The following is a 15,599-nucleotide window of genomic DNA, read 5'->3' as shown; positions in this document are numbered from 1 at the left end:
GCATGTTTTGGCTCGTCTAGACAAAACAACACCATCGCTCCAAAGTGACACAAAAACCTCTCAAGGCAATGAAAAATTAAAGAGAACCAAACATCCAATCAAAACAACTCAATAATGACTCATAATAGGTCATTTGAGCTTGTTCTTTTCATTAACCCCCTAAAGGAGAGTTAGCTGTACTTTATTATAACATACTAGAAAAAAAAAAGGTCATTTTCATGTGAATTAACCCTTTATCGGACAAGTGACTATTTTTGGTCATTTTCGCACCAATTCCAAGACAGCGACATCACCAGTTCCATGGAGGACAGTGAGTTCCCAATCTGAGGTCCAATGTGGTCTCCAGGGTCTGTAAGGTCCACCTCTGCATGAACAGTGAGTGTACCTGCTTTGTTAGGTACCATGAAGTAATGGTACTAATGTAAGGAATGATGTTCAAAGGGAGAATGTGGATGTGGACAGGGGTCTGGATCAGCACTTATGTTGGTCTAGTGCAGTGGTTTCCAGCCTTTTTGGGCTTGTGACCCCATTTTAACATCACAAATTTCTAGTGACCCCAGACATTCAAAACGGAGACTTTTTTTTTTTTTTTTTTTTTTTTTTGCTAAAATTAATTTGTTTTTGATCTTGTAATACTTTGCTGTACTATGTTGCAAATAAATGTTAATTTTAGCCGACATTTAGGCTGTATGATGTGTATTATTATGGATGGAGGCAGAAAAGCTAGGTGTAGATTACTGCACAAAGGGAGAATTTTATTTTCTTTGGTCAGGATATGTACAGTCAGTCCAGCTTGGATTTACAAGGCTGACAATTAATACTGAACAAACAATAACTCAAACTATGAATTATGAAAGAGCTGCAGCATCTGAAACCGACCACAATGAACGTTTGAAAGATAAACAGTACCACAGTGCTTCAGTTTCAGCTTCAGTGTTTGTCATGTCTTTCAAGTATTGTGATTGTCTCTCTGAACTCACCATATATTTTTCATTTGTAATTACCTTTGCCAAGGAGGTTATGTTTTTGTCAGCGTTGGTTTGTCTGTCTGTCTGTTTGTCTGTCTGTGTGCAAGATAACTCAAAAAGTTATGGACGGATTTGGATGAAATTTTCAGTAAATGTTGATACTGGCACAAGGAACAAATGATTACATTTTGGTGGGTGGGTGGGGGGGTACTGATCTGCCTTGGTGGAGGTCTGTGCTCTCCGAGTGCTTTTCTAGTTTATGTTTACTTCTTGGATTTTTTTTTTTTGTCACTTATTGGTAAGAAACCAAATATGGTAACTTCAATGACCTTGATTTTCTACAAAACAATAACGTTTTTTGTTTTTTTTTTAATTTGCAAAAGTGATAAAGTCTTGTTATGTCCTCCAAAACACACTAAGGTTGAAATGTTGAATTTCAGAGTATTTCTGTGTGACCTATAAAGGGTTAAATGCCTGCATGCTCTTATGACTACTGTTATGTTTCTTTATTCCTACTTCTCAACATCCAGTCATTGGTCATTGGACAATATCTTTACAAGGAAGCAAGTTTTATTTTGCAGACAAAACCTGCAACCATGCAAATATCACAAAATAGCCTAGATTTTTTTTGCTTTGATCTTACCTTATTAGCAGGAAAAAACAATACTTCCTAAACTAAAGAAGTGCTTTGAGTTGATTTATTCTTGTATCCTGTATATAATGTACTAAATTTTCTTTTATTTTTATTTGAAAGTCCAAATAATTTTCCTTCAGGGGGTTAATAAAATAAATCTCATTCTCAAATTACTTATTATGTGTATATGTAATGTATTTTTGTAGGGATTGCAAAAAGAAACACAACTACATCATGGTTTTGTGCTATGTATTCTTCAGCTACTATTTTGTCAAAGTGACTAAATGTAAGATGTTTGCACAGTTATGCAACTGAACACTAAAAACATCTCCAGTGCTCTGACCCAGATAGCATACTCAGATATGTTACACAATATAATGTCCAGTCAGATGTAAACACATCCATCTATCTAGAGCTTTACATATGAGTATTTACTTTGTCCTGTTGCATGTTATAATAATCCCACTACTTAAAACCGGTGGATGCCTCCAAACGCTCTGGCCTTGGGATCACCCAGGTTTGTAATTTACACAGGAAAGCTCAAGAGTGACCTCCACCAGCTGCCTGTGTGACTGTGGTCAATCGAAAGAGCGATTATGGTGGTTTAATCCCAGATGATCTCTGCCTCTGAAAGCCACTGCAGCAAAGGCTGAGAGGAGCATGTCTTATATGGCTGCCATGACAGCTGGAAGATGATGGAACAGACAGAGACAGACGGATGTATGAATGGACTGTCATGCCGTCAATGAATGTGACTTTTGATGTACTTTTCGTTCATCCATTAAGTCATTTGGTGCTTCTTTTAATCCCTTTTCATCCAATCTTTAATCTACTGTACAGATGTTATGAATAAGACATTCAATAACATCAAAATTTTAATCCTGGGTTGCGTTATTGTCTCACTCTGAAATTATCCTGATATCTAGTATCTTACCATTTAGCCGCCTAGTTGGTTATTTGTTTCATAGTGGGAGGAAGTGAATAATCTTCCTGATAAGTGTATCATGTGATTTATGTTCATGTGAAATGAAGATTCATTTTTGTTTGCAGTATGTGGTCTATAAACTGCAGTGTGACACGTAAGGGATTAGAAAGTGGATTTCTTTTGCTTACATGGTTGAAAAGTAATCCTCTTGATCATAATCACAATTACGTGGGTTTGAATTTAATGGCTGAATATTATTTCTCTTCATTTCATTTTATTTCATTTAATCTGATGATGAGAAAAACATACTGATGATCCCATATCTGTCCTCACAGTGTGAAAAGACATCAGCGGCAGGGAGGATTTTTATTTTTCCTGCAGTGGAAAGATTTTCACACATACTGTGGCTCTTCATGGCTCGTGTGAAAAATACAGTCACTGGGGACTTGGCCATCACATTAACCCAGACCCCGACAATAACACTCACTACTGGCCTGGAGCTGGTGCCAGGCTCTGGGAGGATGCCACCATCTCTGTTTTAGTGCCAACAGGAGCTGGAAGGCAGAGCTGGTGTTAGTTAGGATGAGTTATGATAATGTTCCTGCAGATCAACCGATCAATCGTCCATGTAGGTGAAAGAGTTTGTTTCAACTGTGAGCCGGAAGGAAAGGTCAGAGAGTTGAACACTCACAGCCCATACTATTTCAGATTATATCAAGTACGGCTACTTCATCCGGGTGCTCTCTTAATCTGAGCAAATGTAAGCTGGTGAGGCTTCAACACAAATCCCTCACTGTCCCTCCTTTGAGAGATAAAGAGAGAAAGATGCAGATTGCTTTTCCTATTCAATTTTACTCAAAGAGATACCTCACATCAGCAGGAGTCATTGTTTGTGACTGGGTGCTGCTGCTGAAATGCTAAGACTGGCTTTGTTTTATTTTGGTTTCCACAAAGAGCAATCAAGACTTTTTGATATTTTACTGGTGCTTTAAGTTTTTTTGTTTCCAGCAGTTTGATGCCTGACATCCTCGGGCCAGACACTTCAAATCCTCATGAAAATCTATCAAAATAGCTCTGCCTTGTTGTTGTGTTCCTAACTTGGTGTCCTAAAGTAGATGTAGCAGGTAAAACCGAGCAAACGGAAGAGCGATTTTTCATCAGTTCCAGCTTTTGACTCTAGATAATAATGTTTGCGAGTCGTGGTGGCACCGGAGGAGGGAAAGGTGGGAAATACTCAGTGGAGGACCTCTATGGGATCAGCAAGAAGCCCAAAGCGTCCTCCTCCTCAGGGAGCATCGTGGCCAAAGCTGGAACTCGGAGCAGCAAGACCCATGACCAGAGGAATGAGTCGGAGGCCCTGGCTTCTCAGATCCTGGAGGCGGCGCACAGACTGGTGGAGCGACGCCGACTGGAGCTGTACCTGAGAGAATGTGGCCTGTCCTTGGCTGAATGTGAAGCCGAGCGCTCTGCTATGACGTACAGGTGAGGAGAGGGGTGAAATCTCAAAATACTGCAACAAATACAGATATCAATAATGATAGAAGTGACATATTTTATGTAACAAATGAAAAAACTTTATCTTACTTGAATGGTCTATCATGGACTTATTCTTTTCTATAAAAAGATTATATGGAGCCTAACTTTAGAGTAAAATAACGTGATTAAAACTTACCAGAAGCTGATTTTATAGGGAGTTTTTAATTTAAACTTTTATTTTTATAACAGTGTAAAATGGAAAAAATCAAATGTTTGAATTTTCCAGCATCAGGAGTGTGAAGCACTTAGCCATCTGCCAAAGAGCCATTAAAATAACATGATAAACATGTTCCTAATACATTTCTAAAGCGGGAATATATAGCCGAGTGTTTGAAGAGGACTGCAATTGAAGGCAATGAGTGGAGACATCATTCATGGGTGAAAAAAGGGAAGTATTTGCAGCTTTTTTTTTTTTCTCCAAGTGACCTAGAAAGAAATATAACATGTTTGATGAGATTTCAAAGCAGAGCGGCGCTGAATAAATGTGGCTGGACTGCAGAAACATCTGGTTGTGCAGCATCACTATGGAGAGCACCACATATAGTAACTTAATGGGACCTGAACATCAACCATTGTCTAATTCATCCCAAAAAGACAACTTGACAGGGGCAGCGTCAGTGTGGCAGAAGTTTTGGGTTAATGATGCATGATTTGACAGCAGGGGAAAGAGAGCTAGTTGTTCCACTGCCTGTATCTGTCACTTTAAAGTGTCCATCTCAGCTATTTTGAGATGAAACAGCGTCTGTAAATACCTCCTCCCTGGAAGTCTTACAAAATGTTAAGATGACAAGTTATATATTGTAAAAAGATAGCATTCAATGACATACACAGAGCAAGGCTGCACCGTTTTAACCATCTTTCATAACACAATAAGACATGTTTATATGACACACTGTATCGCTAATGTATTTACATTGTCATTAAAATGCTGGTAAAGTTGCCTCTAGGTGGCAGTGTCACCCTGGTACTGAGACTAGTCAGTTCTTCTGCACAGTACAAACCCTGAAATGAAATCTGCAGCTTAGAGTAACAACAGATGCTTCCAATTTCACAAAATATGCCTCATTCTCCCAAAAACTAATAGTCTACATTGGATACATGATACAGTCTGATGACCAGTACCAGAATATCCTTCATTTTGAGATATTGCTGCAGACTGGCTTCAACAACAAGAACCAAATCTTTAGAATTACCCTGTTTTACATCACATTTTTCATCTTTCATAGCTGCATATCGTACAGCTTTTGCCTATGCGATAGCCTTCATCTAGTGGGTTTAATCATACATCAGACTAAAACTCCTGCATGTCTAAAACTTGAAGCGTTAAAGATCATATCTGCCTTTCTCTGTAATTCGCTGGTTTTCAGTCATTTTCATATCCACTGATCTCCTGAGTACAGAAAAAAATGGCAAAGTACGACAGATATTTGCATTTTGACACAGATTATTAGTGCTAAATGCATCACAGTGTCTGGTAATAAAAGTCAAAGGTAAGATATATTAACATATTGTGAGATGGATTCTGACATTTGAAGAATTTAGTCAAAGCAATCCTACTCAAAGCATTTAATGACTGTCTCCTGACTGTCTCCATTTTGACAAACTTGAAGCTGGATCATTTTAAGACAAACCAAAGCCATACGAAAAACAGCATGTCTGAGCAAATACTTCAAAGTTACAGTTTCAGCGAGGATAAAGGCCTCCAGTCATTTGTATGCACTTTTTATGCAGAGGCACACCACAAACAATGTTCAGATTCTTTTACTCTTTTTTTTTTTTTGCACCACAAAAGTCCAAGCCAGCTGTCATCTCTACAGCTTCAAGAAAAAAAAAAAAAGGGACAATGTGACAGATGTGTTCCTACTCCATCTACTGCTCATCATCTATCAGGCTCACGTTTTTCACATTTTACATGTTGAAGACGATCGTTTTAGTATTGGAGATGATGAAAAATGTGGAAATGCTAACAACATTTGTAAATGAGCCTGAGTGTTTTATTCCTGTAGGATGGAGAGTGATGAGCTTCGGTGGTAGAGTTGTATAAAACATGAAGCCTTCAAGGACAATCTCATTATACAATAAGTGGTGGAATTTGTATCCATAGCTTGAGCTGAAGTCACCTCAATTCTAATATCTTTTCAAACACTAAAAAGGGTCCTTGGTGTCACTTGGTGTTCAGTGACTACAAAAACTGTTCAGTTAGTTCTGTTCGATGATGATTATTCGATGGATGTGAAGATAAAGGGTTCATCTCATGTGTAGAGGCACAGTCATAATGTGTATATAAGTCCTTCACATATACAGGATATGTGTTGGAGGTTTACACTTGACTCAATGTTCTGTCCCCTGTCACCCAGAGGAGGTGCTTGTGTGGGTGCTACCTCTGCTTCAACAGGACAGGAGATCATTAAACTCTCATCTCTTGTTAAATGTCACAGTGGATGGCATTCACTTTTTTCTGTCAGTGCAGCTGGAAATTTCCCCACCCCAACTTGTAATAAATGCTCTTTAAAAAGAGTTGATACTTGAGCATTCAGCTGGCAGCTGTCTGCTATGCAATCTGCTGTGGGATCGTTCTGGAACTGCAGATTGCAAGTTTTTTTTTTTAGACACGACCACAAAAAATTGACAGACATGATAAATGTGTAAGTGTGTTTGTGTGCACTTGCGTTTTTATTTGCACAAGTGTTTAGAAATTGAGGTGTTGCACAGATTGTCCTGCTGTGAGAAGGCAAAGTACACTGAGCCATGACTGAAACTTTGTGGATTGACAGTCTTCTCTAAGGATATGGCAGCGTAGTTTAGACTGTAAACACAGCCTTAGAGGAACTATTATCATTGCTTGGCCACAAAGTGACACATCAGTTTTATTTTAATGTGATCTGATGTGATGCATTCTGTTATGATAGCCTGTGCTATGTTGTGATTTGATGAAATGTGATGTGATTTCAGAGTCATGTAGTAGATGCTGTTTGCTCACGGTGATACAGATTCAGGAGTGTCAGATCATGTAAGTACTGCAGATCAATTAAAAAAATAAATAAATAAGACGACTTCAGTTTTGCTTTGCACATTCATGGGTGTGGTAGACACAGATTCCTGCATATGGATAAGGGAGGAGTGGAAAAATAAGCAGCTTTGGCGATTTAACATTAATCAAAATTACAGCTGATATAACACCTTGAATTTTTCATCAGGTTGTCTTTGTGCTGATGTGACGAGCTTTTAATGCGAGATTTATGTTTTGCTTTCTCAAAACAAAATACTGGTGATGAAATGTGTACACCCATGTGATGAAAATGTAGAGCTCACACCCGAGAGAGAGAGAGAGAGAGAGAGAGAGAGAGAGAGAGAGAGAGAGCATCTTGCAAACCCCCACATTGCTTGTGTGTCGTGAACATTTTGGAGCCTGTGGAAAAAAAAGAAAAAAAAAAAGAAAAAAAAAAAAAAAAAAGGAAAAGGAAGGAAAAAAGTCGGAATCTGACAGAAATGATGCTGAAGGGAAGCCAAAAGGCGGCATCGAGTGCTTAGAGCTATGCCTGCTGCAGCTGATTTTTGGGCCAGGATGCCGGCGTTTTTTTCACATCCGTGCACCGTGAGATTTTGTCGAATAACGGGATACCTGCACAGCTGCTGCTGCTGCCGGTATGTGAACGATTTCACCCAGTGAAGGTAATAAAACCGGCTCTATTTTCTGCTGAATGTGTTGCTGTTTTTTTTTTTTCCTCCCTCTCTCTCTTGCATCAATTTGATGCTGCGTGAGGCTGCTGGGCGATGCATGGCTGGGGTTGGACTGTATGAATTCGCTTCATTTCAAATCTATTGATCCTGTGTCGGACTGTTCTGCATTGGCAATGTAAATTCGAGCAATTGAGCCAGATTTTTTTTTTTGCTGACCCATCTGGTGACATATAAATATGCCTTATTTCTCCGTGAGGTGCGAGGATGCCTGTAGCTGGGATTGTGTCATTGCTGCGGCACACTCTGGAGCTCCTGGGCTCAAGACAGACACAACTAACCTCAGCTGAAGAGAAGACAGCAAACTGGCAAGTGCTGTACCACCCAACATAAGCCATATGAGTCTGTACATGTTGATGAAAAAAGGCCCAGCGACTGACACTGACCACAGAGGAATCTATTGCACTAAGGTTTTGGGGTTTCCCAAGAACTGCCACATCCCCAAATCTGTCTGAAGACTGCTGAGAGCTTACAAGCTTCCTGATGCTTTTTGGAGGGCAGCCCTGATGCATCTTGTGAGTGTGAAAACTCAAAGAGCATTTTGCCAGGTTTGCATCATCAGACAGGAGACAGAGCAGACGGTAACTCTGTGTGTGTCATGTTAGAGGCTGGATTCATGCCTGCTCCTTCCAACTCTCAGCCAAAATCTCTGACCTGCCCTGTCTGAGCCATTTGTAGGAGCATCACTGCTTTGTCACCACAGCACAACTGGGCGACAGTGTCAGAGTGCACCGACCATTTGCAGACATCATTGTTTGTGTGACTTTCTGAAACGGTTTCCCCTTCACCAAAAAAAAAAAAAAAAAAAAAAGAGAGAGACACCGGAAACCAGGGTCAGGATGCAGGTGTCCTTCGCCTGCACTGAGCACAACCTCAAGAGTCGCAGTGAGGACCGACTTTGTGGCCTTCGTACTGCTCCACCTCCAGGAGGAAGCAGTGGAGGAGTGGGGGGAGGGAGTGGTGGAGGTGGAGGAGGAGGAGGAGGTGGTGGTGGTGGAGGTGGAAGTGGTGGAGGAAGTGGAGGAGGAGGAGGTAGTGGACAAGGGAGCAATGGCAACTACATCTCCCAGGGGTCAGTCAAGACCAGGGATGTGCCAGGGTCCCGCCCGACCCCACAGGGCCATGCCCACATGAAGGAGGCCATCGGGCGGCACACCAGTATGAAGTACAGGTGAGTATGGGCCTGGTGTGGAGAGGAGCAGCTGGAGGGCTCATTTATAGCAGGGACACAGTAAAGAGGTCTGAAACTCAGAGGATTTGTATTTAAGTTTGATTATTTCAACCTTTTGACCTTCGGATTATCTCTCAGGTCATAGATTATCACATTGATCCTCAGCGGTAAATCCTCCCCCAGGAACAAGGTGACAGGTGATGTGATGGAGCCTCCATTCATTCAGCCTACATCCACACTGAGGCAGAGGTGGCACAAATCGGATTTTTTCACTCATACGTGACTGTGTGAGCAGCACAAATCACACAGAATGTTTAAAATTTTAATTTGAGTCACTTCCATAGATAAACGTCACCAGATATACTGTACACAGGACTTTTTTTTTTGCAATGTGAATACGTTTTATGTGAATCCATGCAGCTTTTACATCACACCAGATCAACATTCAACACAAGTCTGCAATGACAGGCCTCAATCTGTAAAAAAAAAAATTGTAGTTTTCTTTCTTCTCGTCCTCATTCTCATCAGCTCCACTGCACTTCAACTTCTAAACCAAACTGTAAATGCTGACTTCAGTGGCCTATAGGACCCCATTTTGGTGACATCTCAAAAGTAACCTGAGCAGTCAAACAAAAAAATCAGATCACAGTGAAAAATCTGAATTGAGTTCCAGTCTTGAATGTATTTTTTTTCTTTATCTTTTCAATCACTTCATTAAGATATGAGGTGAATTTCAGGTGAGCTTTCATTGTCACCAACATATTTTCTGTAACATATTGTGCACATCGCCTACACACCCATTAGCACCTCAGTGAGTGCTCACACAGCAGTCATTTTACTGACACCATAAAGTGGTATTCACTTCAAAAATTGCTTACACTGATGGATAGAAAAATGCTTATATAATCCATACCAAACAGCCATAATGTTATCATCCCACAACAGACAGTATGCACATAGGAGCTTCTGACTGTACCGTGTGACTTGTATGCAGATCTGCACTGGCCACTCGTTCTGAACCACAGATTAATAAAAACTCTGTCTGCAATAACAGCTCTACTAAAATCACCCCAGGACACCCAGCTTTTCTTGGAGGTTTTAACCACATTTAATTTTCATAAAATAGTGTTGCAGCAGAGTATGTTCTGCACAGAAAGCTATTGTTGCACGCATTATTACTCTGAGTCATAATGTAGGGGAAAGAACAAACCTGCCGCAAGAAATGTCACAATTTAAATGTTCTTTCTTTTATTCTGGAAGTGAGGTGTGGGCACAGAGTCTGATTTAGTTATCAGAGATGGATTAAAGCTTGCAGGACAGTTGCACACTGCAAAACCAACACTCATGATCTTAAATGTAAACAAATTGTCTTGAATTAAGCTAATGGGTAAGCAAACTTTACCTATCATAAGAGTCTAGCCACTGAAAAAAAATAAATACAAGGTAATAAATGTAATAAATGTCCCTCTGCTGCAGTATTATGTTTTATCTCATTACTGGTTAAAAACAGCTCAACATTAGTGGAAATATCTCACTACAACAAAGTTAGATCTATTTACTGAAAGCCAGATTATGTTTCAAGATTAAAAACATGCCTGAGAGAAAGAATCATTTCCCAAAAACAAGGTTGATTTACTTTCTTGAAATTCATATTAAGAAGTGCAAGTGTTATTGATTCAAAGATGCATATTAAAATACACAGTTTGCAATTAACAGTATGTCATCCATAATCTATAGGACCAAACCATTAAACCATCTGCTTCCATAAATTAGCCTTAGAAATTCAGTATCTAGGAGAAGACTTTAAATGACCTGCTTTCCTGTTAATCAGGTTGATTGAAATGCTGCCGTTCTCCGTCATCACTTTAGTTTTGGTTTAATAGGATGTTTAAAAAGGGAATGAGGCACAAGCAGAAACCCGGATATCTCCTCTGCTGTTTTTTTTTTCCCTTTGAGTATTGCATTCATGCTGCACTGACTTATTTCTCTGCTGTCACAGGAAAAGTGACACTAATAGAGAATGCAGCAGTGCAATAAGTCTATACAGCATATGGGCAGATCCAGTTGCCAGTGGCCTCACCCAAGGCATTGCCTTTAGTTTTAGTCTGTCTTACTTCCTAATCAGCCAGCACGGCTGTAGGCTTATCAGTGTCTTCTGCGACTGAGTGCGATCAAGGCCCCACCACCCGGCTGCAGAGCACGATTGTAGCACCACAGCAGTCGCACATTCTCCATTTTACACTTCTGTCACAGTCAGACCGAGGTCAGGAAGGAAAAGGTCTGCTTCTGCACTAAACATGTCTTGCACTGTGTATATCTGAGCATATAAAATATTACAGACCTGATTTCTTAGAGTCTGATGAATCGATTTTGTAGTTATTTTCTCTTAGCAGGAGGAAATAGATTTCTAAATGGCATTAGACCAAATAGACTAGACAAGATGTGAACAGTTGCAAGTGAAGTTCATCTCACTTGTATTTCATTTCGCAGATGGCACCTATCTTTACAAGTATTTGCCCTGCCTGACTACATGTTTTCACATCCCCCCCTGCTATTTCATTAACCTGAGGATTCATCAGTCACCGGCAGGTCACAGACGTAGCATCTGCTGCCAGTTATCACACTCATAAGCCCCCGCTGTCACCCCCTGCTCCAACTCACTCTGCTTGACTCTTAATAGCATCTCTTTGGTCCAAGATTCTGGATTTTCTTTTTAGTCATTCAATTTCATGTAATCCTTTTCCAGTTTTTTATCCCAGCACTGCAGCAGTGTTGGTGAAGTTGAAAAGGTGAGGCTGTGTGTTGAATTTCAGGATGAAGGAAAAGGTGAAGAAAAGGTTACAGGTAAAACAATCCTAGAAAGGTTGAGTAGACATAGGTGCATTTTTACTGATGTGAAAGAAATATTTCTTCTATTTCCTAACATATTGTGATATAATTATCACAAAGTTTATGTAAGGTGTACCAGAGGCTAATATTTATGGTCCAGTGTATACAATTTAGGGGGATGTAGGAGGATATAATTGCTGAATTGAAATGTATTATTGATAACTGTATCTTTATTAGTAATAATCACACATAAATAGGAATGGTTGTGTTTTCATTATCATGTTTCTTCCTCTCCTTTTTTATGTGGGGTGTTATCCAATGTTAAGGTGTATTACCATCATCTACTGTTAAATGTGAACCAAAGTTAATATTATCCCATACGTCACTTTATATTACTTATTAGGTCATGTTACATATACATACATCAATATAAACGGCATATTGTCATACAAATAAAATAAAAAATTATATTTTTGCCACTTGGACAGCTGAGGACAAACAACTAAAATGCTTTAATTTGATATAGACACCTTTCATTCCCACTGAAAAGTTCAGTAAATTAGTTTTTGCTTTCAATTTTCACCACAAATTTGTCAAAGTGCCCAAAGTAATAAAAATAATGTATGTTCACATAACTCTTCCCTATCTTTAATCACTTAAAATGTTTATAAAACACCAAGTTTAGACTATTTTTGGGGCTTACGGGGGAGGGGTAGGGGGTATGTCACTCAGGTGGAGTTATGTCACTCAGCAAATTGGGTGTTTCTATGGTAACCAGGTTCTATTCACAAACACCAACCAATGATGCTGGTCAGGTACATTTCCAGTATAGATTTATCTGCCACTGCTGGACATTTCTCATAGATTTTTGTTAGCAAAAGGCCCACTGGGCACAATGTGTTATTGGCATGCTGCTGGACCACACTATCTAGTTAGAAGAAGAAGAAGAAGAAGAAGAGCATTGCTTCTAATCACATGAATGACTTAAAGGTCCTTTTTCACCCCAGTGTACAGTCAGTATTTACATTAAATGCACAAACTATAGTTTGATGCACAGAAAAGAATATGAGACCACCATCTTCAAGGACAAGAGCAGACACAGAACAGGGATGACAACACATTTCCACATCCGTCCTGCCAGGTTTGGAGGAAGTCGAACTGCGTTCTTGGCACCATTTTTGTTTTGTGCTCTGGAACCAGGCCATCCTTAATTTTTTAATACTTAAATGGTCTCAGGTGGATGATGACTTTTCTCTCCAAAAATGTCTCTTTAGACCAATTATAAGAAAAATTTTGCTTTTGCTAAATTGACAAAACAAAAGCTTAAAAAAAAGCAATGTTCAACCCTTAATTTAGGCTCATGGTATGAGGCTCCAGCTCCAGAGCTATTTTCATTACTGTCTATAGTTTACACAAGCATAGGCGCATTTCCATAAATGTATTTAATTTGTGTTTTTAGTTTTGCTGTAGAATGTTTATGGAAAAGGCACAATTAGAGACAGTGTTGTACATTTTGCAGGATATATATTTTTTTCTCCCACTTAAGGTGGTTTTTGCCTTTTTAAAAACAGAATGAGTGTACAGCAAGAATGGAAATAAATAGTAATATTGCAAACATTTACGTCAAGTGAGTGATGTAATCTTCACATTTTCCAGACTCTCTGATGAAACATCTGAATATGGTTGGTAGTACAACAGGTGTGGACTGATGTGGAGATGTTTGTGTGGTCCCATTTGTGGAAAAAAAAAAACACAGTTACATAACATTACAGTTATTTTAGATGAAAAATAATGACAGAATGCTCTACTTCTTCTGCTCTGTTCATCAGTACTCATTATTGCCACACTATGCTCTGTTTATTTGTTCTACATAATTTATTTTACATATGTATTTTGCAACTTTTCAAACCTTTTCTTCAAATTCACTGGGCATTTTATGAAAAGACGAAATGTTTTCATTGTAAACTTGACACATACAGTGGAAATGGCAAATACCTAATATGTCTAAGCTTTTTGCTTCACTGCACAATAAGGTATATTTACTTTTAATTGTAATCTCCCATGCAGATATTTTCCCCATACAGTTAATCAGTGTCTGAACCCTCTACAACTGATGATGTAATAATGCCATTGGTACTGATGCTGAGGTTACACTGTGGTCATTCAGTGACTTGGTTTTTCACAGTCCTACAAATTACACCTTACACAATCTGAAGCCATGATTACTTCACAGCATGTGTTTATTAATTTAATTCCAGACTATTCACAATAACTAATGTCTTTTTAGAGTGGCCCATTACAAATCAAGCCGTCGCAGGAAAGTTGTGTGTGCTGAAATGAAGGAAATAATGATTAAGATTCACACAAATTTAATTCATAATGAATAGGAATGAGTTGATAATTAAGCAATTTAGCCACATACAGTTTTCCTAATTAGAAACCACCTTTGCAGACAAACGATTGTGAGGCAGGAACCAGAACAACATGCAGCGTCCTTGACCTTCATCTGCCTTTTCATTGGATTTTCGATGATTTTCCAGTTTAGTGAACAGATTGCCAATATCACCTTGGCGTCCAAGATGTATTTGCACGATTTTTTTAGTCAATTTAACTTGTAAACACACAATATGTCCTCTAGACGTCTGTATTCTGCTTCAAACATTCCACCTAGTATTAGATTTTAACATTCTGCAAGTTATTACGACAGTTAATCATACATATTAACATAATTTAAAAGCAGTATTTCAGACGCTGCATGGAGTAGATTTTTTTTTTTAGCACCACTAAACCCATTTAGAGATAGATTTTAAAACTTGTACATAGAGTGCATAAAGCAGATAACTTAATCTTTGCAAAATGTGAAGGATCTGCTGCGTCAGTGTTGTGATGAGGCTTATATTTTGTCAATCCCTGGATGTGACGGCAGCAGCAATCAGCAGGGTTACTCTGATCTGCGGATGTTATTAACAGGGCCAGACAATCCGCATCACATCCCCTGAAAAGGTTGTCCAGTCAAAGTCACAGTCTGATAATTTTTGTCCTCCGGCTCAGACAAAGTCAACATTGAATGTCATTACACACAAAACAGAAAACAGCCTGAAGAGTCTCTAAAAGTAATGTGATCTCAATTATTGTTCAGTTTTACTAAAATACACCCTGTTTCATATAATTTTTTTTGTTTTTTTTGCTCTACATTTCTATTTATTTTGTATTTACAGAATCCAGCTTCAGTTTGTTATGAGATGGTTGAAGAATAATCATCCATTACTTATAAAATAAATAGTAAATTTTACCCTAAGATTTATTTTTACTGATGTATAGACTTTATTTATTGTGGCAAAGCGGTACAGGTGATATATGCCTTCATTCCCTGACAGAAAAAAAGACAAGTAAAGTGAGTAAAAGCATTAATCATTTTAGATTCATTGAGCTGTCAGAGTCTGTATTCAGCAGACCAGAAAACAGACAAATCATCGTGATATTCAGCTTCACAGCCATAAAAGAGACTGGCAGGTAACAGCACAGAGCAGTGACCTTTTCTAACACTGAACATGATCATTTATTTCACTTTAAACATGCTTAGACTTGTCAGAATTCAACATATTTTTGACATTTTTATATTGTTTCACCCTTACTTAGCCATATTTATTTGTCATATATTGCTACGATTGTGTACATTTTAAACCTAGAAAAGGTTTTACAGTTTATAAACGAGCTGTAAAACTCTTAGCTCTGCCACTTCATTACATGCAATTACAGCTAATAGTGAGAGTCACGACCAGGGATAAAGTGTTAGAA

General features: G+C 38.8%; 1 protein-coding gene across 2 annotated transcripts in view; it reads left to right on the top strand.

The window, feature by feature from the left end:
• The first annotated feature begins 3,325 nt into the window (after positions 1–3,325).
• The window catches only part of LOC115432764 (voltage-gated potassium channel subunit beta-2), a 31,901-nt gene continuing 19,627 nt past the window's right edge, over positions 3,326–15,599 (top strand). The window contains exon 1 of one of the 2 annotated variants that reach the window (XM_030153733.1): positions 3,326–4,009. In XM_030153733.1, coding sequence (XP_030009593.1) covers positions 3,714–4,009 — 296 coding nt within the window. In that variant the 5' untranslated portion in view covers positions 3,326–3,713. Of the gene's footprint in view, positions 4,010–7,438; positions 8,973–15,599 lie in introns of those variants that run through there. The other variant, XM_030153731.1, reaches the window with a different exon arrangement.

The sequence above is a fragment of the Sphaeramia orbicularis genome, chromosome 14, assembly GCF_902148855.1.
Source record: "Sphaeramia orbicularis chromosome 14, fSphaOr1.1, whole genome shotgun sequence".
Classification (NCBI taxonomy): Eukaryota; Metazoa; Chordata; class Actinopteri; order Kurtiformes; family Apogonidae; genus Sphaeramia; species Sphaeramia orbicularis.
This window is presented reverse-complemented; position numbering and strand designations above follow the sequence as displayed.